The 27593-nt window shown below is 26.2% G+C and overlaps 5 protein-coding genes across 5 annotated transcripts in view; 2 read left to right on the top strand and 3 right to left on the bottom strand.

Moving 5' to 3' along the window:
* Positions 1–7961, bottom strand: part of LOC129615621 (patronin) — a 105159-nt gene extending 97198 nt beyond the window's left edge. The window contains exon 1 of the mRNA XM_055530908.1: positions 7855–7961. Within this exon, the coding sequence (XP_055386883.1) occupies positions 7855–7884 (30 nt within the window). The 5' untranslated portion in view covers positions 7885–7961. The remainder of the gene's footprint in view (positions 1–7854) is intronic.
* A 1991-nt stretch (positions 7962–9952) lies between these two features.
* On the top strand, positions 9953–25863 carry LOC129615559 (zinc finger protein 729-like). The gene is made up of 4 exons (XM_055530812.1): positions 9953–11538; positions 20475–20816; positions 20868–22038; positions 24035–25863. The coding sequence occupies exons 1-4, from the start codon at positions 10036–10038 to the stop codon at positions 25720–25722; spliced, it is 4704 nt and encodes a 1567-aa protein (XP_055386787.1). The 5' UTR covers positions 9953–10035; the 3' UTR covers positions 25723–25863.
* LOC129615626 (zinc finger protein 675-like) lies at positions 12612–14651 on the bottom strand. Its single transcript, XM_055530938.1, has one exon. It carries the CDS (start codon positions 14510–14512, stop codon positions 12704–12706), a length of 1809 nt encoding a protein of 602 aa, XP_055386913.1. The 5' UTR covers positions 14513–14651; the 3' UTR covers positions 12612–12703.
* LOC129615625 (zinc finger protein 675-like) lies at positions 20096–22623 on the top strand. Its single transcript, XM_055530937.1, has one exon. The coding sequence runs from the start codon at positions 20142–20144 to the stop codon at positions 22227–22229; it is 2088 nt and encodes a 695-aa protein (XP_055386912.1). The 5' UTR covers positions 20096–20141; the 3' UTR covers positions 22230–22623.
* LOC129615627 (pachytene checkpoint protein 2 homolog) lies at positions 25827–27282 on the bottom strand. Its single transcript, XM_055530939.1, has 2 exons — positions 26875–27282; positions 25827–26823 (listed from the first exon to the last, which is right to left on the bottom strand). Exons 1-2 carry the CDS (start codon positions 27210–27212, stop codon positions 25932–25934), a joined length of 1230 nt encoding a protein of 409 aa, XP_055386914.1. The 5' UTR covers positions 27213–27282; the 3' UTR covers positions 25827–25931.
* Between the last annotated feature and the right edge of the window lie 311 nt (positions 27283–27593).

The raw sequence follows: 27593 nt of genomic DNA, 5'->3' as shown, positions 1-27593 counted from the left end.
TAAATTCGCCCCATACATAACATAACATAAGTCTTTCAAATTGTCAACATTAAATTTGAATGAAAAATTCTTCTTAAATCAAAAGCAATTTTTTTTGAAAAAAAAAATATTTATTTAAATATTTAGAAAATTTCTACCTCAATTTTTCATATTTAGAAAAGACGATTTCTCATACATAAATAAATATATAAATTGTTATGTTTATATGTATAAAATATATACACATGAAAATTAAATTTTATATACATAGATACATAGAAAATTCAATAAATTATAAAAAAAGTCAATGAAAAATAAATTTTCTAATTATTAATTTGAATTTTTCAACAAGTTTCAAGTATACCGGCATTTTATTTTAATTTAATAATTATAATAAAAAATTCCAATTATAAATATAATAAGAAATGCATGTAACATAATGTATATGTATATTTTTATATGCAATGTTCATATATAATTAATAAGTTCATATATAATTAATGCATATATATATGTATATATATGAACTATGTATTCACAATTTTTGAAAAATAGTGCAATAACTATTTCATATAATAATTGAGATTGAATGTAATAAAGATTGTATGATAATTTATATAAGAGTGTACGTACGAGCAAAATATATTTAATATACTTTATATTTTATCTGTGTATTATATATGTATGTATATGCACATATATAATATTATATATTATATATATGCACATAAAAATCAATTCAATTGCAGGAAAACAGGTTACACATATTTTACTATAATTATAATAAAATGATGGGAAATTTTTAAAACCTTTAATATCACAAGCGTTCACACATCCACAAACAATTTACGTAAATGTTAAAAAAAAAAATATCGAGCAAAATATAAAAATTATGTTAAAATGATTTGATTCTCAAATTAAACTTTTTTTTACTCTTAAGTAATAACAAAAAAAAAAAATGAAAAAATATAAAATTGTAGACTGCTTGTTTGTTGTTATCCTATACCTATAGGATTAACACTAACTACTTATATACATATCATTTTATGTAAGTAACATGGAAAAATTCCTAATGCTATCGATAAAACGAGGTGATGTTGCTCTTATACCAATCCATATCAGAATTTGTAATGAATGAATTTTTATTAATGAGAGAAATTTCAAATAATAAACAACAATGATTATAGTAAGAAAATTTTAAATAAATTAAAAAGCACATTTAACAAAATGTTCACGACATTTAAATGCAAAAACTTGTCATTTTACATTTATCATCTGTCAATTGAATGACTTCATTTTCATTTAATATTGTCAACAAACCTTGAACCTAGAACAAATTTTGTTGTATGGTAACGGTGCATAAAGGAATGCCATTACTCGTTCGTGTAATGGTCCTATTTAACAATAATTATTATAGTACAGAAATATTTTTCTTTTTTTAATGTTTACAAATTTTATTTTGATAATATAATTGTGTTATATATATTTAGTCTATGGTTATTTCCGAAATATTAAATTTATCTTGACAAAATCCATATATGAATATATTTACATATACGAGTACGTACATTCATAATTAAGAGTTAAAATTTAACTAATTCCTAAACTTTTCGAATTATTGTGCAATTTTACAGTATCGATTTTATTAATTTAATTCATTTTCTATCTATTGATTATCTTATAATTAAAACAAAAAAAAACAAAGAGCAAAAAACAACTTATTAGCTAAGTGGTATATGTTTTAATAGTGTTATACAACTCAGTAATACTTTGAATTCGCCTACTTTTTTTTTATTGAAAATAATAAAATACCACCTGTGGGTATAACAATTTAAAAAATATCTATACTTTTATATAAACATATATATATATATATATATATATATATATATATATATAATGTATAACATTTATATATTTTCTTATTTTTGTAAAATATTCTTCTCACATATATATACTACTCATAGCATTGTATTAATGAGTCTTTAAAAAAATATAAGTATTTTATTTTAAAATTTCCAACTAAAATATTGAGACTATCAATGAATATTTTTTTATTTTTTCAAATACTAATTCAGATCAGGGTATTCATTTAATCTAAAATATGAATATTTTATTTGTGTTATATGTAAATATTTATATACAAATGCATAGATAAATGTAAAATTATAACAATCGAAATATTACTTTTTGTTATTGAGACAAGATTTCTACCTACGATTTTGACCACCAGATTTCATTCAAATATCAAATTAATCGAATATCATTTCTAAAAACCTAGTATTTATTACAAATTCTTATACTTATTTACTTATAGAATGGATTTTCAAACGATGAAAATTTATGAAATTGATTGTACAAAATGTATAACACTTACATTAAAAGTGTCTGTATAAAATTATGTATAAAATTATGTATAAATATATAGTTATGTTTTTTAATTTTTATTTTAATATAAGCTTTGATTTTATTGTTGTTTTACTAAGATTTTTGTTATATTCTACTTTTTTCTTTATTTTATATTAAAATATATGCTTAGTTATATTAATTTTTTAATGTACACCCATGTATTATATATGTATTATACATTATTATATATATATAAATGTATATATAAATATATATATATATATACAAACCAAAATTTTTAAATTAAAAGTGGGCGATCACTGAAGATAACACAGTACAGTAAAATAAAGTTTTTTTTATATAATAATTTCAACTCTTAATTCGACCAACTCAAAAAAGAAATCCAAATTTTTGTCACAGTCTTATTTGACAATCAAACTACGATAAAAAAATTTAGAAAAACCATCTTTTTCAAATAATTATTTAACATAAAATTTTCGGAACTTTTAGTTTAAATAAATATTTAAATTCATTTTAATTGTAATAATTGTTATAACTGTTTTATATAACAGTTTGTACAAATCTAAGAAAAACTCTATTAAAATCATCAAATACCCTACAATACAAGGTTCAATTTGTTTTAAAACAACAGTTCACAATGAAATAAATACAAGAACTTAATCAGAGAAAATATTAAATTGAAATTTGCTCTTGTAGCAATCTTAGAAAATGGTTACTGAAATTCTACTGTTATATGAAAATATAAATTCTTAAATACATATATATATATACAAATGTATTTATGTTCATATTAAAATTTGTTCAAACATAAGTAAAATATTACAAATTTTCTTTTTATTTGTGTTTTTTTTTTTATTTTCCAATTTTCATAAATTCACGACTTGCAAGATACAAAAAGAAAACTTACATCTATTATATTTATAATTTTTCTATTTGAATTTTGCTTTCTGCTGTTTTCAATTTAAAAAATCGTGTCTTTTTGAAAATTTATTGAAACAAAAAAAAAAAAAAAAAAATAAATAAATTTGTTGATATTAGAAAAAAATTATAGAAAAACCAGAAGAAGAAGAAGAAATAGAAATGAAGTTTAATAATTTGTAAATCTAGGTGTTTCAACTATGTATGTGTACACAGCTCAAGAAGGTGGTTAATAGAGGTCGTAGGTTGGATATTATTTGACTTTACAAAAATTGATAATGTTAATTTCTAGTAACATCCCAAAATATTATATTAATTTTAGCACTATTTTTTGTTTTATGATTATTTTTTTGAACATTTTGTGGTAAGTATGTAATTGTTTTTTTGTTAAATGAAATAAAAAAAATACTTAATACTTACTTAAATGTTATTTAATAATTTTTTCAAATTATTACTATTCATTATTATTGAGCTGACCAATTGATTAAAGCTAAGAAGGACAGTCCTTTTTTTAAACTGTTCTGTCACCTCCCGAAGAGTGTTCTTCTTCTTTTTCTATATTTTACAACTAATTCGTAAATTTTTTAGCTTAATTGAGTTTTTTGACTGTCTACCAATATCAGAAGTATATTAAAGTAACAAAGAGTAATTATTTATTTTCGGCCTATTAAAATCTAGACCTTAGGTTCAATAATTAATTTTAATAAACAACATAATTTTTGATTTACATTAAAAAATAAATTAAAGCTCATAATATCTCAAAAATTTATTATATAATAAAAATATAATAAACAATAACTGTAAAAAAAAATAATAATATAAAATTAATTTAAAAAATGTCCTTGTCTTCGAAAAAAAAAGAAATTGACTCCTGAGTTTATCACTGAAAGATAGAAGAATATAGCAATTTATAAAGATAGAAAAGAGACAACATATGTGTCAACATTATAGTATGTTCACTTATTATTGTTTTGCTCACAAAAAAAAAACCTATGACATAATAATTTATTATTGTAAAAAAAACATCATACATATTAAGTATGTCACACATAATGTATGTATGTTTACATGTATAATTTATGTATATATACATACATTAGCGAAAAATAAAAGGACTTTCATTATCCAATATTAATATAGTATGATTGTATACTAATTATTTTCATGCAAGAGTGTGGAGCATTTATACTACTACTCACTGTACTAGAAATCACTGATATTATACAGTTCACAATATATTATGTGAACTGTCAAATTCCTCTCTCAAAATTTTAAATAAACAATAAAATAATTTTGAAAAAATTAAAAAATTTTGCTAGAAAATAAAATATTTTTAAAATTGACATAAAAAATAAATTTAAACAAAACTAAATATACCAGAAAATACGACATATTTGTATTTCGTATTCCAAAAAATGTCAATGTTTGGCATGTGTGCAATGAAATGTCATTACTGAGTAAAATATTACTCGCTCGTTTACCCCTTAAATAATTAAAGAGTTATTTATGCACGTATAAAATTGAGTAATGAGTAATTTAAGAATGAAATGACTTTAAAAGCGAATTCAAAACAAGTCCCAAAAGATGTTTCCCCGTAGATTTTAAAGCTAATTTTTTTCTAGGAAGGAATTCAATTAAAAATTTTATTCACAACTCTGATATAAATTGTTCTTTACCAACTAATTGACGGTTTACTCCCAGTCCTTCAGTCTTTCCTTATAAAAATCTTTGACGAGATTTTTTTTTTCAATATTTCATCTTTAAAAATTAATACATACACCATTTACAGTATTTTTAAATTGCGTTTTTTTTTGTTCAAAATTTCTTGTTTATCTTTAATATTTTTTTACAAAAAAGGTTGAAGCTCAATTTTTTGCCCGAAAATAAAAAATATAATTTGAAATATGAGTGCTGAATTATTAACAAAATAATTTTTCTCTTTCCCTCAAAACTAGTTAATCGGCAAATATGTATGGATTTTGATTCTACGATCCTTATATGCATAATATGCATCGGTACCTACATAAATATATTACGTGCAGTACACATTCTTTTAAATTATTATTATTGTATGTGTATATTGTTGATCAGTAAATTAGCTTATTATATTCATATTGAAATTATGGATAAATTTATTAAAAACTTTAAATTTGAAAAAACTAATAAGTAAAATAAGTAGGTATGAAGATAAAATCTTTAATTCGAATTACAACAATTATTATAAAAAAAAATAAAAATTATTTAAAAATTTTAAATAAGCTTTTCTTTATTATTTGGATTGCTATTTTATATATATACGTAAATATGTATGTATGTACGTAATATGAGAATAACAAAAGAACAAGATAGATTTTTTTTTTCGCAAGTATTTAAAATAAAAACTTTTCAGTTGAATGAACAGAAAACAAAAATAAAAGAAGAGCCGAAAAACAATAAGTAAAACAATAAGTAAGCAGAACAGTTTTTCTGACTCATTTTCTTTTTATTATCTATTTTTCAACATTATTTTCGTACTTACTACAAGATGTGTTTCTACTCAATTACTTATATGTATCTAGATACGTACGTACATGCATTTTAAGTAAATTTAAGAAAAAATCATTGAATTTTTCAAGTGTCCATTTGAATTTATTTTGAAAAAGTATTCATTTCTCAGGGGTTTCTTAAGAACAATTAAAATATTAAAGTTGGTCGCCAATTTCAGAACTACTTAAATCTCATAAATTGTTAAAAATATTTTAATAAAAATGCAATTAAAAAAAGTATACATACTCTGATGATTGGTAACCTTAATTGAAATTAAATTTTTAAATATTTTTCATTTTATAGATTAAAATTCACAAATAATATGAAAATTAATCTATTTAAGTTAATAAGTAAACTAAAATTTTTGTATAAGTTGGGTGTTTTAAAGTATTTTATAGTACCTATGTAGTTACACACCAACACTATCGGTAATTTGTGTTTTAAATTTGTAAAATTTTACAAAAATCATGAATAAATATTAATGAAAACCTTAAAAATTCGGAATTAGGCACATTAATAAAATTTTTTTTTTGGTATTTTAAGACAACAAGTCTGTATTTTTTATGTTTTTTTTATTATTATTATTTTTCTTGAATAAAAAATTAAAAAAAAAAAAAAATTAAATTCAAATCAATTCGCATGTGCTAAAATGTAGGTACCTACAACATTTTTGTTTTGTTCTTTCTTTTTTTGTCTTACAGATAGAAGGGAAAAGCAAATACAATATTATTTTTTTAACTCACATTTTGTTTTCCATAGAACGAATATCTACATTAAATAGGTTAAAATTAATACAACGATTTCATCTTTTTTCTTTTTAAGTACAGTGAATGACTTAAAAAAATATACAAAAGAAAAAATATTAAATTTTATTATAAAGAAACATAAAAAAATTTTTAACTTTAGCACATTTGTATAAAAATTTTTGGAAAATGTACTAAATTCAAAATGTATTTAGGTAGGTAATTACTTATCTGCCTATCCAGCAGATACAGTAGGGATTTTTACTCATTAATGTATTAGGGCAAAAGAAAAATAAAAAAGGAACAAAAAAAAAATAATTTTCCACCAACTAGTGAGTGGCCGAAAGAAATTTTCAATATACAATTGTAATCATACAATTATTTTTTTTTTAATTAACATAATTGTATGGAAGTAGGTACCTAGATATATTAAAAAAAATATTCTCAATAGAATGTGATTCTAATAACTTAGAATTGAGAATTGAAATTTTTCCTTTTCAAATATTTTTCTATGCCGTTACAAATTCTGCATGAGTTTAATAAATGCAAAAATTCCACCAAAAACATGTCAATATACCTATAGACTTATCATGTTAATTTCTAACAAAACTCTTTCAAATTATTTAAATAATGCAAAAATAAATATTGTAGGCAAAATTTTTATAAAAATTTTCTAAAATAAAATCAAAAACAGACACATTAATTTTTATGACATTGTGTATAAGAATTTTTGAATTAAAAAATCGTCTTGAAACAATTCAATGGGTTTAACTTGTAGCTTACGTCATCTTTAATAATTTTTTTTTCTTTTTTTTTTCATTCAATATAAAAGAAATATACCTATTATGTATGTATGCATGTATGTATATTATTATTATTATTTAAAACTTATTTTTTTTTTTTTCAATATGGATTTTTTATTGCAAAAAATTTGAATTATAAAAATATTTGTAGGTGTTAAATTGTAATTTAATGTAGGAGTTTTATCCAAAAAAAAATACGGATAAAATCTAAAAACTAGCAACTTCACATATGGAAATGTTAAGTTTTTTAATTTTCTTTTTTTTTTCATATTATTATTAATAATATTGTTTTAGAGGTTAAATTTCAAAATTATGAAATGAATGGAGCGGAGGGGGTTTGATTTTAGACCTTTCTTTCTGTAACAGAGTAGGTATTTAAATTTCAATTCCCATCCCATATAATATGAAGTTTCCAATAATTTAGATAATTTAATTTTATCAAAAATAAACATTTGTAACTATCTTTAATTTAGAATAATTTATGTATTTAAAAAAATAAAAAGCGTATAATTTACCTGTCGAATTTCTTGTGTGTCAGTATCCATTTTTTTTTTTATCAAAGTGAATTCAAAAATGATTTTTTTTTTATTTTTAGAAAGCTAACTAGATTTTTTTTTTTAAATAACACGGCTAATTATGTGCAATGAAACGACAACATTAATCACAATATAATTAAATTTACAATACACATTTTTTTTTTAAATAAACAACTAAAAATAAAAAACACTTTTATTACAAAAAAAAAAAAAACTAAAGACAAAATTTAAGACTTTTTTAATTTTACAACTTCATATTTTTTCTCTTTTTTTTCTTTTTTCGAATTTTAGAATATTAATAAATCTTTTAGCAATTTAAGATTAAACTTTTATAATTTCTTTTTAAAATTTATCCTTTTTATTTTTTTAGTATGCACTATGAAATTTATGTCAAATCATCAAACTATTTTTTTTTTTTAAAGCAAAACCTTCAAGTTTTTATCCTAGAAAGATCTGTCATTGCCTCTTTATATATATATATATGTATATATCTATGTATAATATATATAAAGGTAGGTATGTATGTAATTCTTTTCACTCATGTTAAATTTTTCGAACCTTGATAATTTTACTGAAACTTGTATTTGATAGGTGTTTATGATTGTACAATCCTCAAATATGTAAACTAATAATTTTTATTAAAAATATTTTTTGAGAATTATTTTAAGTTTTATATTCTATTATTTTTTTTTATTTGTATTAAGAAAACTTCATGATGAGGTCAAAATGGTTGACTCTGCTTTTCTTTTTTTTCTATTATGGAAACGAAGAAAACTACGACAGAGCAGCAGCAGCAACTCATCCTACGCTCATTGGAATTATTACTTTTTTTTTTAATTAAATTTTCAATATTATATTTGACACTTTTTTATTCTATAAAATAAAAAATATATTTTATAAGTATTTGATTTAAATATTTATATAGATTTTAGTTTGACCCTTAAACTATTTTGGAAAAAAAAAAATGAAAATTAATGAAAATTTTCACCGAATCTTCGCGGCCATGTTCTTCGATTAACCAACTGAAAGCTTTTACATGTAGTAGTGAAAAAAAAAAATTTTTTTGACAGTCGGATTTTTTTTTTTTTTTTTGCGTTCACTCAAAATCGTAAGTAACATCATTCAAGACGGATGTTCTGTTCGATAATTATTTTAATGCTACGAATATGTAAATAATCTAAATTTGCAATCAGCTGTAATTAAAGAAAAACGTGTTACAGAAATATTTTAGAATACTTTTTTTGACCCTAAATCATATTAAGTATAAAAATTATATTAAGTATAAATAAGTAAATTTAATTACATTTACAATTACAAAAAATTTTTTACATTATTTGCTAGAATGTTTATGTATGGTATTATTTAAAGTATATGACAAAATTTAAGAATAAATATATGACAAAGTCTGTATGTTTACATAACAGACGGAAATTATCTTATGGAATTCAGGCTTTATACCAAAATTTAAAATTTTGTTGTTTCATTTTTTTTTTTATTTATTGAATATATCAAATTACTTGCTCGAATTACTAAAGTTAGCTGAAATTTATCAGTAGTTTAGTAAAATTTTAATATTAAAATAATTTTTATAAGGACAATAGCAAAAATTAAAAAGTGTATGATGTGAATTTAAACTATTTTGTTACGTATTTTTAAGTTTTTGTTTACTAAAATTCACTTTTATAAATAAAAAAATCGCAACTGTCAAATTATTATCAAATAACAGTAAAACTATCTATCGAATGCGCGATCGATAGTTCTTACTCTTTAATGACGTTTAACAATTCTTAGTGATACTACAAATTCACAAAATTAAGTGGTTACTAACGTAATATACTTTGATATTCACGGTAGTAGATTTTGGCTACATAAAAATTTTGAGAACTCTTTTGCTGGAGTTGATATATTTTTTTAGGTGTTGGGAATTTTGTTAAAATTTATTTTGCATCTCAATATAATTGCAAATTAAATTAAAATATTTAATCGTAATTGCAACGTTGTGTAAATAGGCCCAATTTACAAAAAGCTTCGAGAATCGAAAAAATGTCATTCCTCTTTCGTTTATCTTGTGTAACACATCCAAAATTAATAAATACATAATTGTTGGCAAAAACAAATGAAAGCAAAGAATTAATTAAATTTAAAGTAACGAATTTAAGAATGGAGAAATATGGACAAGTTTTCTTGACATCAAAAAGAACTTTTATAGTAATTTGTACACATTGTGAAAAAACGCTAGAAGATTATAAGGATTTCTTAAGTCATGTTTTGGAAGATCACATAGATCCACTTTCATGTAACAAGTTTGAAAATATAATTAAAACTGTAGATTTATGTGATGTAAATAACGAAAAATCGCAATGTGTTATCTACAATTCTAAATCAATCATGCAAATTGATGTAAGTGTTAAAAAAAATGGAGAAGATAATGACAGTTTGGGAAGTGATTCAACTCATCACTCCAACATCGACAAGGAAAATTGCAAAAACCCGATTGAAGATGGGTTAATACAGAATACAATATGTAATAAATATTACAGTTTTAAAAATAGTTGTTGTTCTATCTGTTCCTTAAAATATGGAAGTTTGGCACAACATAAAAAATGTAACCACAAAGATTATTACGAAAATAAAAAAAAGTCAGAGGAAACCATTATAAAGAGTGAAGCTCTCGATTCTAAAGAAAAAACTAAAAATGAAGTTGTAAATCAAAGCACTTTAAATAAAAATAATAAAAATGAGACTCAGGTACGTTGCTTATACTGCGGAGAATCATTTTCTCCAGGATATTTTGAGGCGCATCAGCGCCAGAGGAAGTGTGGAAAGTGTCCTCTATGTTTTTTAATTGTAGCAGATTTATATAGACACTTTCCCAAATTTCATAAAGAATACGTGGAAGAAAAAAAAAGTTTGTGCGAACAGATTGTGAAAAGATTACCTCTCACTGAAGAAGAACTATTAACGAAAAACATAAAGAATGAAACTCAAGGAAATTTTAGTCCCTTAAAAAAAACTACAAGAAATTTAGATATTAAACTTTCATGTATTTATTGTGAAATGATATTTAAACGCGAAACACATTATATGAAACATATAAAACAACACGAAACAAAGTCGGACACCTGTGAATTTTGTGGAAAGCGATTTAAACACATATCCCGCTTGAAAACTCATTTAAGATTGCATACCGGTGAAAAACCATACAAATGTGAAACATGTTCTGCATCATTTAATGAAAGTGGTAATTTAAAGGATCATTTCATAAATCGGCACACAGAAGGTTTGAACTTGAAGTGTACATATGACAACTGTAATAAAATATTTAAAACAAAGGCGAGAAGAAGATATCACGAACAATACACTCACAATAACAAGTACAAAAATTTATGCAAAGAATGTGGTTTAACCTTTAAGAATTCAGGTTCATTGAATGAACACACAAAAAAGAAGCATATTAAATATGAAGACAGACCGTTTCCTTGTAAATTTTGTGAAAAGAGATTTGCTTTCAAATTTGAATTAACACCTCATGAAATGATGCATCTAAGGAAAAACCGATACCACTGTGAAATTTGCTCTAAAGGATTTATAGCTAGAAAATCTTTTGATAGACATTGCCGTACTGTCCATGGAACCGCAGCTAATATAGTAATTAAAACAGATTAGGATATTTAAATTTGAGTTTTTATTTGAAACCTTTGAAGGACGTATTAGGAAAATCTAAATATCACGAGCGATTCTTATTGCAAAATTTTCTGGAACAGGATTAAATGCTTGCAAGATACGAACACTTTATATTTTTTCAAAAATAATTGAAAATAACTTGAAGGTTTTCTTCCCTTCAAATATGATGGTGTTGTGTGTTTCATTAATGAAACTCAAACAAAAATTTACTTTTAAAAATGATCTCTATTGTTTACAATGTGTGGTATTTGTTCAAATGCGCACCTAAAAGGGATAACAAATCAATGTACCAAAATGTACTTCTTCGCCTATTCTTCATACAATATAAAACAAAGAGATGTGGGCAATTGTCAAATCTATCAGTTGAGTTGTCCTAAAACTAGTCAAACTTACTAAAAATTAGTTTTGTTCTATCGTTTTTTATTTCTAAACTCCATGAAGGAAGACACGAAGTGCACTTTAGGCTAAATTGAAAGATCTCGTTCGTTTGCTGTCTTAACAATACATACACTGCACAAATACAGGGGCCTTAATATTTATATGGTACTTTAAACGCGCTTTTTGTTTTATGATGCAGTTCTTTTTTTATCACTCACTTTGGCGGTATCCAAATCTCTACAACCGTCACCATTATGAAAATTCACGGAACACAAACCATATTACGAAGGGCTTTGTCCTGTTACGTTTGTATGTGTTTCAGATACGTTTGTCCAGAGCTGGATGTTGTATATCTATATTTGTTTTATAATTCTGTTTTCTTTTTCTGATATGTTCTTTTCATCTAAGCTTGACTTCTTAGTTATTTTGTTGTGTTTTTTTATCGATACTGCATCACGATAAAAATTGTCCTGTGAGTGGGTCTTCTAAATTTTTGTAATAATTATATTTTGTTTATGATGTGTTATTATCTGCTTCATATTACCATATTAATATGACCACAGTTATTAAATTTTTGGCAAGTCACTGGTGTAAAGCAGTTATAAAGTAGTAAATGGATATGACAATTTTATCAAGATACATCCTGAAATTAATAAAAAACTAAAGAATCAAAATTAGAAATAATTAGTAACACAATTTTATTTGGTGGAAAATTTTAAAATTAAAATTGATTTGAAAATACTGTACACACATGCAAACAAATTTGTTAATTTGCTTTTAAATCCGTGACTGATTTTTTTTTATGATATTGTTTATGCTTATAAAAAGATTTTTTTGTTACAAATCCCTTCTCGCATATTTCACAGAAAAATTGTTTTTTTCCCAAGTGTATCCTTTCATGGTCAGTCAAATCAGATTTGAAGGGAAATTTTTTTTCACAATGTGTACAAGAAAATTTTCTATCTTCATATTTGGTGTGCTTCTTTTTCATGTGAACATTCAATCTACTTGATGTTAGAAATATTAATCCACAATCGTTACACATTCTTCTATATTTACTTGTGTGCGCGTAATTTTCATGATATTTTCTTCTCTTTTTTGTTTTAAATACTTTATCACAGTTTTCATAGGTGCACTTCAAATTCAAACCTTCCGTGTGTCTTGTTCGAGAGTGTTCTCGCACGTGTTCGAGATCCTTAAATGACGCTGAACAAAATTTGCATTTGTACGGCTTTTCGTCAGTATGCATTCTTAAATGATATTTTAATCTATCAAATCTCAAAAATCGCTTTCCGCAATATTTGCAAGTATTATTTTCTTCATGACGTTTCATATGCTTCATATAATGAGGTTTTGACTTAAATATTTTCTTACAATATATACATTTCGTAACGAAGATATTTTTTAATTGATTTTCATTTTCACTTCTTGTTTTTTCTTCTATTTTTTTTAATAATTCCGCTTCGGAAAGTGGTACTCTTTCAAAAATTTTTTGTTTTAATAGCTTCCTCTCTTCTGCGTATTCCTTATGATCTTTTGTCATGTGAGCATACAAGTTTCCAACGATTGAAGAGCATAAAGTGCATTTCCCACATCTGTATTGTTTTAAATGGGCTTTTAAGTACAATGGAGAAAATAGTTCACCACAATAAACACAATACACCGGATCATCCGGATTATCATTTTCGTTTATTCTATTATCAGCGCATGTATGACTGGGATCTTCACTTTCTAAAAAATTCATATAGCCATTATTTTTAGATTTTATATCAATCTCCGTATCAGAGCTATGCACTTCCTCTATATATATTTCAAGGCTTTCGTTGTCACTTTTGAATTCTGTGGATTCTTCTTGTAAATTTGGTTCTTGATTCACGTGCTTTGATGGACTGCCTTCAAAGTTTTCATTCTTATCAATTGTTGTGTTGATGTTGCATGAGTTTGCTTTTCCAATGGTTAGTAATATTTCAGTTTCATTTTCGGACTCCCGGCATTCCTTCATTTCATTAACTGACTGCCGTAACATTTTTCTATCTTTGTAACGATCTTTATGAAAATTTTTTACATGTGCCCATACATCTGCGATTGGCACTAAACAAACTGGGCAATATCCGCACCTATTACGTGCTTTATGTCTTTCAAAAACATCTAAATTATAATATGGCTGGTTGCATGTTTGACAATGTAAGACATTTTTTATTGGACTATCATAGTTTCCATATAATGCATTATCAGTATGCTGATAACTTGAATCTTCACTATCTGAAAAATCATTTTCCAAATCATCTATTTTAAAACTTTTATCAACTTCCATGTTTGAGTTTTTCCATATAAATTCTTCAGAATCATCATTATCAGTATTCAATTCTAGAACTTCAACCTGTAGATTTAAAATTGGATTTTCATGTTCAGAATGACAGTCTTCGATTTTAAGTTCACACGAGAGTGGATCTATATGGTTTTCTAAAACATGGTTCAAGAATTCATTGTAGTTTTCTGTTGCTCTTTCACAATGCGTACAGATTAATGTAAAACATGTTTTAGATGTTAAAAAAACTTCCCCGTATTTCTCCATTCTAGATTTGTTTAAAAGATTTATTAAATTTTATTAGAATTTGTTGCAATATCTTATGCATAATATTTATAAAATAATAATAATTTGAACCAAATAAAATCTAAACTAGGAACTAGGCAAGATTAAGAAATAAATATTGTGTTTATTATGCACTTGCACTATTACCACAGATAACTTGAAAGCAAAGGCAGCCAACTTGGAGAGTACTGCAGTCTGCAAAGCATAGTTCGTGTTGCAACAGTTAGTACCTATTGGCGCTGTTCTTTTCTTTAAAAAAGAGTATGCTGTGAAATTCAAAACTGTCAAATTTAAATAGGGTTCAGTACTGCCAAATAGGTTAACCCAAGAATCTTTATTTTATTCAAAATTTTCCTTTTCAAGATTCGATAAAAAAAATCTTCACGAACTCTTTGAAATTGAAATTAAATTAAAAAAGGTTAGAAGTAAAAATATCACGATTTCAATTCGATCCAAATCAGAAATCAAAAAAAAAATTAATGACAATAAATTTTCACTCTTATTTTTAAAATAAATTTGTTCTTAAATTTGGTACTATAAAAAATTTTTTGGGATTTATGAAAAATAAAAAATAAATATTATGTACATACATACATATGTGTGACATTTCAATTTTAAAAATCTTAATTAAATAAAATAATTTATTGAATTGTCATAAATAATTTTTACTTCTATAAGATTTTTCATAGAAAAACCGTTGGCAGTTGAATAAAGATATCCTTGATATGAAAGTTGAGTATTGTAGAAATGCATTACAAATAATTTTCAAAACCATTAGAGTAATAAACAAAACATGAAAAATTTCGTTACACTCCTTAGGTTATAATCTTCCAGCGTTGGAACAAAATTACATTAGCTAACTCTTTTCTATTTCGGCATTTATAGCTGCTTTTTTTTTATGAGAACGACAATGCTTTTGAAACGAGCCTTTAGTTATATATCCTTTGTTACATATTTCACAAAAATATTGTTTTTCTCCTGCATGAATCATTTCATGTTCATTTAGATCGCAATTGAAAGCAAATTTTTTCTCACAATATTTACAAGAAAATTGTCTATCATCATATTCAGTATGCTTCCTTTTTTTATGCGCACTCAACCTACTTGCATTTAGGCATATTAACCCACACTCGGTACACATTCTTCGATATTTTCTTGTATGCACGTAATTTTCATGATATTTTCTTCTCTTTTTTGTTTTAAATTCTTTACCACAGTTTTCATAGGTGCATTTGAAATTCAAACCTTCTGTGTGTTTTGCTTGAGAATGTTCCTTTAAGTGAGTAGGCTCTTTAAAAGACGCTGAACAAACTTTGCATTTGTATGGTCTTTCGCCAGTATGTATTAGCAAATGTCTTTTAAGATGTTCTGCTCGCAAAAACCGCTTTTTACAAAATTTACAAACGTTATTTTCTTCATGATGTTTCATATGTTTTATAAAATAAGTTTTCAATTTAAATATTTTTTTACAATATAAACATTTCATAGCGTAACCAACAGAACTATTTTTCAATTGATTACCATTTCCTTTTGAAGTTTCTTGTTCTGACTTCTTCATCATCAAGTCAGTTTCGGAAAGTGGTACCCTATTAAAAAGCTTTTCTTTTAACAGCTTCTTTTCTTCTGCGTATTCCTTGTGATTTTTCGTCATGTGTAAATACAAATCTGTAACGATTGAGCCACATAAAATGCATTTTCCACATCTGTATGTTCTTAGATGAGCTTCAAAATTTAATGGAGCAAATAGTTTGCCACAATATACACATTGTGAAAGGATTTTATTTTTACCATTTACTGGATCCCACACCCACTGATTTTCAGTTTTTTTTACAATTTCTCCTTCTGACTTCTCCATTAATAAGTGCGCTTCGGAAAGGGGTATTCTGTTAAAAAGTTTTTCATTTAATAGTTTCTTCTCCACCGCGTATTCCTTATGATTTTTCGCCATATGGATATACAAATCCCCAACGATTAAACCACATAAAACACATTTCCCACATCTGTACAATTTTAGATGGTTTTTCAATTTTAATGGAGAAAATTGTTTACCACAATAATCGCAAACCTTGCGGATATTATCCTTGTCATTTATAAATTCCTCCTGTTTTTCAGTTTTTTTTTGAGCTTCTTGCTTCTGCATTAATAAACTCACTTCAGAAAGTGGTACTCTTTGAAAGATTTTCTCTCCTAGTAATTTTTTCTCTTCTGCGTATTCCTTATGATATTTCATCGTGTGTTTATATAAATTTCTAACAATTGAACCACATAACACACACTTCCCACATCTGTATGTTCGAAGATGGGCTTCCAATTTTAATGGAGAATATAAGTTACCACAATATTCGCATGCGGAATGGACACTATTTGCATCATTTTTTTGGTCGAAACTAGTTGAGTTAACAATTTTAGAAGGAAGTGATATTCCTGTTTTCTCATTTTTCAATTTCTTATATTTACTACTTAGCCAAGATTCTACTAAATTTTTTTTATTTTCGTAATGATCCCTGTGGAAACGTTTTATATGTGCGTATACATTTGATTTTGGTAAAGAACATATTGGACAATATCCACACTTTTTACGCTCTTTATGTCTTTTTAAAATTTCAAGAGAATAAAGTCGGTCACACCTCGGACAATGCATTATATCTTGTTCTGCAGGATTATGATTTTCGACTATCATATTATCAGCGCACATATAACTGGAATCTTCACTTTCCGAAAAATTCATGTCACCATTATTTTTATCAATCTCCGTGTTGAAGGTACCCACTTCCCCCTTTGATATTTCATCACTGCTTTCTGGTTCACTTTTGGATTCTGTGGCTTCCTCTTGTAAATTCGGTTTTTGGCTCACGTGCTCTGATGAACTGCCTTCAATATTTGGATCTTTATCATTTATTCTATTAAGATTGCATTTGTTTTCATTTCCAAGGGTTGGTAATATTTTATTTTTATCCTCAGGCTCCTGGCCTTCCTTTGTTTCTCTAACAGGTTCCCGTAACGTTTTCCCATTTTCGTAATAATCTTTATGAAAGTTTCTTATATGCGAACATACATCTGCGATTGACACAGAACAAATTGGACAGTACCCATACTTATTACGCGATTTATGTTTTTCAAAAAGCTCTAAATTATTGTACAGCTGATTGCACATTTTACAATGTATGACGTTTTTATTCGTTGGGGTATCATATTTTTTACTTATTGCATTATCGACGTATGGGTTAATTGAAACTTCAGTTTCTGAAAAAATATTATCCTCGTCCGTTTTACAACTTGTATCAAATTTGGTGTTTAAGTTCTTCCATACACATTCTTCAATATCATGATTTTCACTTTTAAATTCTACTGCTTCTTCTTGTAGATTTACAATAGGGTTTTCACATTCAGAAAGGTTTTCTTCAATTTTAATGTCACACGAAAGCGGATCTATATGGTTTTCTAAAACATGTTTCAAGAATTCATTGTAGTTTTCAGTTGCTCTTTCACAATGCGTACAGGTTAAAGTAAAACATGTTTTAGATGTTAAAAAAATTTCCCCATATTTCTTCATTTTAGAATTGTTTAAAAAAATTATTAGATTTTTTCCCAAGTCTTAAATATTTTTTTAAATTAATAACAATTCGAATCAAAATAAAAACAACATTGACAAAACTACGGCTGACAGAAAAACAGATTTGGAACAGTGTTGGGATATTACTGTTTTTAATGCCAAACTTGGCATAACAGATTTTATACAATATTGTACTAAGTGCATTTTTAGCACAATAGTGTTAAACACGCATTGAAAAATCTGTAAGAAGAAAGATTGTAAAAAATTTATTTTTATGGGCAGCTTTCATTTTGTGACATGTGTAAATAAAATGAAAGCAACAAAGATTCCAAAAATGTAACGAAAAAAAATAAAAAAATATTTTTATCAGAATGCTTCGAAAACATAAAACATTTATAATACACATTTATGCAACTGGCTCATCGCAGTATTTAGAAAAAAACTTCAGGACCGATAAATGTATATGGCATTACTAAAATTATTTTCGGCACATTTTTTTGCTCAGTGTCTCAGTGTACCATTTTTTGCTCTCAATCCCCTCTATTATGAACATCGGTATCGGCCGATATATTATCGGCAGTTCTCATCGGTTTTGGGTTTCTTCTGTATTATGAACCGATACCGATAAAAATATTTCAACCGATTAAAAGAAGCTTTTTCATACAAATTTTTGTTTTTGTAAATTGGAGAAAATGTTTTTTTTTCTAATGACATTTGTTTTCTTTCAAAAGTTATTTTCAAAAAATTTTTAAAACTATTTTGAATTTGGTTTTGATGTGCTAAAAAGTTGTAGTAAGAAAATTATTTTCTGTTAAATTTGTAAAATAAAAGTATACATATATCGGGAAAATGTCACGTGCATTATATTTTGAAAGTGAAGAAACGCAAGCTATTCAAAGACGACATATAAGAGATTCAACTAATCCATTGGATTTAGACAACAAAATGTATGTTTATGTACCTATTTTATTTTATTATTTATATAATATGTACACATTTTTTAGGTTTATCCAGAATTTCAGATTATCATTCCTTGCCAGGTTTAAGTCCTCTTCCATTTTTTCTACTAACCGCGCAATTTGTTTTTTGTTGCTTACGATTTTACTCCTAAATAAAATATATGAATAACATTTTGAAAGAAAATAATTTAGAAAAAATGCTTACATTTTAAAAAAGCAATTAATTACACCAGTTTCCTTGATAAAATGAAGATTTTACAAAAAAAAAATCTGTCGTCTAAAAATTTGTACCCGCTTTTAAATCGGTGAAAACCCGACAATTTATCGTTTTCATAATACCAGCTAATACGTTTCCTATACAGGGAAAAAAAGCTTTCCCGACTCCGATAAAATTTACCGATAAACAATGTTGGTAATACAAACACAAAATTTTGCCGATAAATTATCGTTTATCGGCCGATACCGATATACATAATAGAGGGGAATATCTCACAATATTTTTATAATGCCTGACATAGTGATTCGCAAAGATACGGAATTACTCTAAAATATATTTAAATCAGAATTAAATTTAAAATTTAAATTTTTCATATGTTGCTCAGAAATTTATTTTAAGCATACAAAGGAGTTGAAAATTGGAATGGAGGAGTTGCAGAAGTTAACAATTGACAAAAGACAACACAACCTAATGTGTTAACAAATAAACTTTGGCTCATTGTCATCCTAATGCCAGCTGAGCTGAACTGGATGACACAATTTTATTTTGACATTTATTATTTAATACATTATATAAAAATATTTAATTTAGTAAAAATTGAAATTTAAATAAATAAATAAAAAAATAAATAAATGTGAAATTTGAAATAAAAAACCATACTAAAAATCAGTCGTTTACTTGCAAAACAAAATATATGAAACATTAATTTTAGTACATTATTTTTTTTTATAACAACCTTAGCCATGATAACTGAGCTTCACATTATAATATGACATACCAATAAATCCTGTGCAGTCCCCTGAGGAAGTAAACAATTGTTATCAAACTGTCAATGAATCATATCAGAATTTTAATAAATTTGATAAAATTATAAAATTAAAAATGAAAAAATTTGGTGAAGTGTTTTTGACACATAAAGACAATTTTATATTAATATGTACAAATTGTGAAAGAATATCCGAAGACTATAATGAATATATAAATCATGTTTTAGAAAATCATATACAGGCACTCTCATATGATAAAGTTGAAAATAAAATTAACAACATTGAAACTAATGAACTCAAATATTTAAATTCTGTTCCAAATTTGCAAACAGAATCTATACATTTCAAAAATGATGAAAATAACAACCAATCTTATACATCGTTTAATTATTTTTCACAAAGTGGAGGTTTAAATAAAACAATAAATGAAAATTATGATAACCCAAAGAACAAAGATGCCATACGATGTAAAAGATGCGATCAACTATATTATATTTTAGAAAATTTCAAAAGACATACAGCGCACAGAAAATGTGGATATTGTCCAGTTTGTTCTTTGCCAAAAGCAGATGTATACGCACATGTGAAGCGCTTCCACACAGAATATTATGAAAATAAAAGGAAGTTAGGTGAACCTGTTAGGGGAATAATTAAAATTTTTGAATCAAATGATGAAATTGGAACATTATTTCCTGTCAAAACTAAAAATTCAGGCATCCTCTACCAAAACGATGATAAAAATGAAAATGTTGAAACCACTAAATTAGAGTGTGAAAAAGCGAATTCTAATGTACAAGCAGAATCTGTAGAGTTTACAAATAAAAAAAATAATATTGAACAGTCTTTATTTGAAAAATTAGGCACGAAAATTGGAACAAGTTTAAAAAGAAATTACGAAAACTATTTTTCAGAAAGTGACGATTCAAGTCATCTAACGAATGATAAAACAGAAAACGAAAATTATGATAATAATCTAATTAACAATGAACCTATACATTGTTCAAGATGCGATCAACCTTATTATATTTTAGAAATCTTTGAAAGACATAAAGAGCGTAAAAAGTGTGGATATTGTCCAGTTTGCTCTTTGCCCAAGGCGGATGTATACGCTCATATAAAACGCTTTCATAAAGCCTATTACGAAAATAAAAAAATGTTAGGAGAACCTACTTGGGAAAGAAATAAAATTCAGAAATTAAAAAGTGGAGAAACTGAAACGTCGCTTTCTACGAAAAATTCAAACCTCAGGAATCTCGATCAAATAAATGATGAAAATAAAATCCATCTAGCATGCATATACTGCGGTGAACTTTTTTCGCCAATAAACTTAGAAGCACATAAACAAGAATACAGGTGTGGAAAATGTACTTTATGTTTTTCCATCGTTGGAGATTTGAATACACATATGACAAAATATCACAAGGAATATGCAGAAGAAAAGAAGTTATTAAAGGAAAAGCTTTTTAAAAGGGTTCCACTTTCCGAAACAGACTTAATAATGAAGAGAATAGAGCAGGAATCTCAAACAAAAAATGCAAATCGATTAAAAAATATTTCAAATGGTTTTGTTAGAAAATGCATATATTGTAGCAGAATATTTAAGACGGCAACTACTTATAATAAGCACATAAAACAGCATGAAGAAAATAATATTTGTAAATTTTGCGAAAAACGTTTTTTGCGATTTGACCAATTAAAGAAACATTTGCTTATACATACTGGAGAAAAACCGTATAAATGCAAAATATGTCCTGTATCATTTTCTGTAAGTAGTAACTTGAAAGAGCACATTTTAACTAGACATACAGAAGGTTTAAATTTGAAGTGCTCCTATGAGAATTGTGATAAAGTATTTAAAACAAAAGCAAGAAGAAGATACCATGAAGTTTACGCGCATACTAGCAAATACAGAAGAATGTGCAAGGACTGTGGGTTAATATTTCGAACGTCAGGTGCATTAAATGAGCATGTAAAAAAAAAGCATATGAAATATGAAGATAGACCATTTTCTTGTAAATATTGTGAGAAAAAATTTGCTTTTAATTTCGAACTAAATGAACATGAAATGATTCATATAGGACAAAACCAATATTTTTGTGGGATATGTAATAAAGGATATATAACCAAAAAATCTTTTAAAGAGCATCTTCGTTTCCATAAACGAAAAGGAGCCATGTATGTCGAAGTAGAAAAGAGTCAGTAAATGTAATTTTCTATTAAAGAAATACATATTATGTGTAATAAGAATTTCTTCATATAGTAATTTTAACTTTCATATATGTATTTACGTAGATGCATACATACATATGCTAAAAAATTTACAACTTTTTGCATATTGTTTTTCATGTTTTTTCTGTACTCTTATATTTTTAATGATTCCTGAATTAATACAAAGAAAATTGAGATATTTACAACTATGGATTCATCACACATATTCTATTATTTTTTCTTCTCTCTTGGTTAAAGTCCAGGTTTCTACAAAATACAATAAAATTGTTCATACATAGCATTTTAAAGTTCTTACTTTCAGCATTTTCCTGAAAGTGCATCTTGCTTGCTCTATTGCATTGATTTCATTTCGGTTTTCGATTTCATTTCGGTTTTGGATTTCATCAAGGTTTATTTTTGTATGCACTCTTGCTCATTTTTTACATTTTGATACCATTGGTCTTGTAAAGTTTAATTCAATAGAGTTAATTGTAAATGCATGTCATATATGATGTCACCTTTGTTGGACAAATTACATTATTATTTAATAAATATATCTATGATTGTGGTATATTTGTAAAAAATTTGTTATTGATAGCTTTTGTTTATTGAACTATATTTTAATTTTTTTAGTTTGTTTTAGTTCACTGTTTGATTATAATTTGTTTTAGTTTACTGAATTCAGCAAACAATCTCAAGGGTTGGCACAACAAATTAATTATTTATTAAAACCAAAGAACCAGTTCAAAATAATCGATGTATCGACGTGTAGTACTGATGACTTATTTGAAAAGTACAATTTCAGTTGTATAAAATAAAGGAAAATATAACAAAGTCTCTTCAATTTAACTATAAGCAAAATGCAAGGTTTTTGTTTGGGTATGAAATAGGCGAAATGTGAGCTAACTTTGCGTTATGAAATGTAAAGAGAAATTTGCAAATTTAAAATCGATCGTCTTTGTATTCATCTCACCACACACCCATGAATGGTGAAAACTCCGTTTACTTAGGCGGGATATTTTTTCCATATTTTATGTTGCTAAAACCGTGACATGTCTCTAAAAACATTTCAACGTTTCATTTTACATAAATTTAAACTTTTAAAATACAGTGTCACCATATTATTATTTTCTGCACAAATTGGAATAAAGTTTGCAAGGTATTCTAACATATACGACAATATCAAGGACTTTATTCACTTTGTTTTTTGAAGGTGAGGCGAAACGATCAGTTGATAATCTGAGAAAAATGCAAAAATCCCATTGGAAAAACGAGTAATCTTATTGGAAAATGAAATATCTATTATAAAAACGAAGAATTCAAATTTGAAAGTGAATAAAAAGCGAAATGAAATATAAAGAGTTATAAAGCTTTTTTCAGAGTTATTATATAAAATTTTAAATTTAATAAAGTCTGAGTGGAATCACATAGTCGATATGAAATTTTGTCGTATATGTAAAAAGTACGATTTTGTCAAAGTAGATTTTGTCGTATGTGTAAACTATCTAAGATTTTGCCGTATGTAAAATTAGTTATAGTACCTTAGAGCAGAGATATCCTATTGTACATATATGTATACAAATAGGAATATTTAAGGGCGATTGAAAAATTAATTTTTTTATAATCTAGAAACCAGGAGCATTAAGATTTTCGATAATGATCGAAAGTTTTATTCTAAGTAAAGGAGTATTGAAAATAAATTAACGAGACTCGAACCTTTACTGTTGTCAAAAGTATGTACCAAAATTATGAAAAATAACAAAATAAAAATTTTAATAAAAAAATAAATTCTAAACAAAGTTAGTAGATTAAAAATGAAACCCTACGGTCAAGTTTTTTTAAGAGAAAATAAAATCTTTTTCATAACTTGTACTCGTTGTGAACAAGAAATAATTGACTATAGTGAATTTCAGCAGCATGTCTTAAAGTTACATCTAGATCCGCTGTGTACAGAAAAAGAAATAGGCACTAATAATTCTAAAGAAAAGGGGATAAAAGATAGAAGTATAATTAAAAACGCCAATAATTCGGAATGCACCGAAAGAGAGGTGAAACTAGAGAATGTGGAAGAATATGAAAAGGAAAATGAATCCAACTGGGGAGAAACCACTTTTTCAGCAGATGAAATGAAAAAAGAGGAATTTTCGGAAAATGACGATCAATCTATGGATGACGTGGGTCAGTATGATTTTGAAGAAGTAAATTATGAAGTTGAAGAACCACTGATTGAAATTAAGGGTCAAATGCAGGAGGATCAGGATGAAGTTTCTATTAATGATAATTCTGAAAATGGTGTATGTGAGCATTGTGACAAAGCATTTCCTGTTGATATACTAGAAAAACACAAAGCACGTAAAAAATGTGGGCCTTGTCCTGTCTGTTCTTATAAATATACGGATTTATATAAACATTTGAAAACAAACCATGTAGAATATTGTGAGGAAAAGAGGCGCTTAAGAAAAGCTATAATTCCTGGAAAGGGTAGTTCTGGGGTGAAAAGTGGTCAAAAGAAGCAATCAAGTAAGAAAATTAACCCTGAAAAAGAAGAATTTGTTATCACGAATAATGAAGAACTAGAGAAAAATGATCAAACGGAGGAGGAAAAGGAAGAAGAAAGCGCACCCGAAAACTATGAAGGAGAGAAAACAATGTGCAATTACTGCGGAAAATCATTCTCAGTAAAAACATTCGAATCACATAAAGCACGTAGAAAATGTGGGAAATGTCCCGTATGCTTTATGGTGGTTCCAGATGTTTATGCACACGTTCCAAATTACCACAAAGAGTACAGTGAAGAAAAACGACGCTTAGGAGAATATGTTGTTAAAAGATTGCCGATAATTGGTGAAAAAACTTTCGATAAACCAGATAAAATACTAACTTGTACATATTGCGAGAAAATTTTTAAAACAGAGTTATTTTATAAGCAACATGTCATTAAGCATGAACAATTTTTGAATACCTGCAAAGAATGTGGTATGAGTTTTCAGTATTCATCTGGATTAAAGAAACATTTAAGAAAACATACAGATGATCGACCTTTTAAATGTAAAATATGTCCTGCAACATTTAATAACGATGGTAGTTTAAAAGCTCATATATCAAATAAGCATACTACTGGTCAAAAGGTGAAATGTACATTCGAAAATTGTGGTAAAATATTTAAAAGTAAAGAACGAAAGCGGTACCATGAACTTTACGCTCATTATAATGAGTGCAAGCATTTATGCGTAGATTGTGGACTCAGATTCAAAACTTCAGGTGCGTTAAACAAACACTCAAAAACTATACATCTAAGTTATGAAGACAGAGAATTCACATGCAAGTTTTGTAATTTAAAATTTGCTTTTAAATATGAGCTTGATCCACATGAAATGCTACATTTGGGACAGAAAAGATACTTGTGTGAATTTTGCACAAAAGGTTATGGAAAAAAATCTCATTTACGTAGGCACTGCCAATCGATACATGGTAGAGATATTGATTAATGCAATAATTTTAGTTTTAAGAGTTGTAAGAATAGAAATGTTTTAGTGTATTATCAAAAATTTAATTTCTGAAATTAAATTATTTGTTATTTAACTCTCATAAGGTTTAGGTTCTCATTTATTGTCAACAATTTTGTTGCGATTACCAAATTGTGTATAAATCAAATTTTTATAAGTAAATTTTTTTTTTATAAAATTTATGGTATTATTTAATTTGCACTTTTTCTTTCATGTATAACTTTTAACATACAACTTAAAAAACAATCAAGATTTACTTTATTTATTTGAGTTGGTGAATGATGAATAGATGTATGAGCTAAAAATGGAATTTTTCTAAGAACTCGGCCACTAAGCCCAACGCTTGCATCAACAATCTCCTTTAGAAGGTCATCAGTTTTGGTATTATCTGCTTTATTTATGAGTTGTAGATCATCAAATGTTTTTATATTATTATCCAGTACATTTATTAAACCAACTCTGCTTAAATCTTTTATTGCCGAAATGTAGATATTAAATATTGCTTTTGCAGATGGGAAAGTAATAAGTTTTTTCAAGTCCACTCTATCAATAAAAGCTATGTCGATAGTATCCATTAAATTAGAAGTAGCAAACACCATAACATTAGAATAATGTTTCAATTGATCTAATTGAGTTAAAACAGCATTAACCACTCGCAGGGCATCTTTAGGTTCACCAGATAAACTGCCTCTGTCATATGCTATAGACTCTACTTCATCAATCAGAACGCACACTAAACTATTTGGTTGTGAAATCATTTCTCGAATTTTGGCAAACAATTTTGCAACAAGTTTTCCACTTTCCGAAAACCATTTTGAAAATAAACTATGGCTATTTATTTCAATAAAATGTGTAAACTTGTAGATTGAATTTAAACGTATTGATAACTTATGAGCAATTGCTTTGCACAAACTTGTCTTCCCGGTTCCTGGTGGTCCATGTAGTAATATAAGTCGATTACAACTAATTAGGTTCTTATTAACATTATAATTTCCAAAAATTATGGCACTTTGAGCAAATCTTAATATTTCGTCTTTAATGTGATTATCGTAAACTAAACTTTCATAAAGTCCTTCAAATTCCCTTAAAGATATGAATATTAAAATGTTATAAAGTTTTCCTAAATAATTTTACTTATTTGGTAAAATCCAGTGATTTGATGCGCATGTTTCGTCTTCGTCATCTAAGTTATCAATCATTTCATCTTCACATGATCTGCTATAAAGGTGATAAAAGTAAAAATTATAACTCTCAATATCATCAGGCTTCCCATTTAAATTTTCTGGTAATGTTATTGACTGAATGCTTCCCTCCAAATCAGGATTTTTTTTATAATTATTGGCCAAATCTTTTTCGAACTCTGCGGGTTCGCAGTTTGATAATATTTCCAATAATTGCTGTTTCAACATATTCAAATTGTACGATGATTTTGGAGATGATAAGGAAACTTCAACATCTATTTTTTGATGCATTTTTTAATTTTATTGCTTGAAAATCTTCTGCAGAATGAAAAGCAATTCTATAGAATGGATTAACTTCTAACTTTGCCAATTTAATTCGATTCAAATTTAAAAATATTTGCATCAGGATGTATAGTGTTACCAAATGATATTTATTATTTAAAATATCAATCAGGGCTGCCATATAGAGAGATAAAAAAATACAAGTTTTGTTTTTCAAAAACGTCAAAAAAAATATGTTACCAATTTAGAGAGTTAGTTTGTGCTTCAATATTTATTGTCATGGCACTTATGCATTATAACTATCAAGTATCCATAATGACAAATTTTTTTTGAAAATAATTTTAAGTTGAAATTGCGGACACGGCTTTGTATTTCCATCTCTAAAATGGT

This window comes from Condylostylus longicornis, unplaced genomic scaffold, assembly GCF_029603195.1.
Source record: "Condylostylus longicornis isolate FDR11 unplaced genomic scaffold, ASM2960319v2 ptg000137l, whole genome shotgun sequence".
Taxonomy (NCBI): Eukaryota; Metazoa; Arthropoda; class Insecta; order Diptera; family Dolichopodidae; genus Condylostylus; species Condylostylus longicornis.
This window is presented reverse-complemented; position numbering and strand designations above follow the sequence as displayed.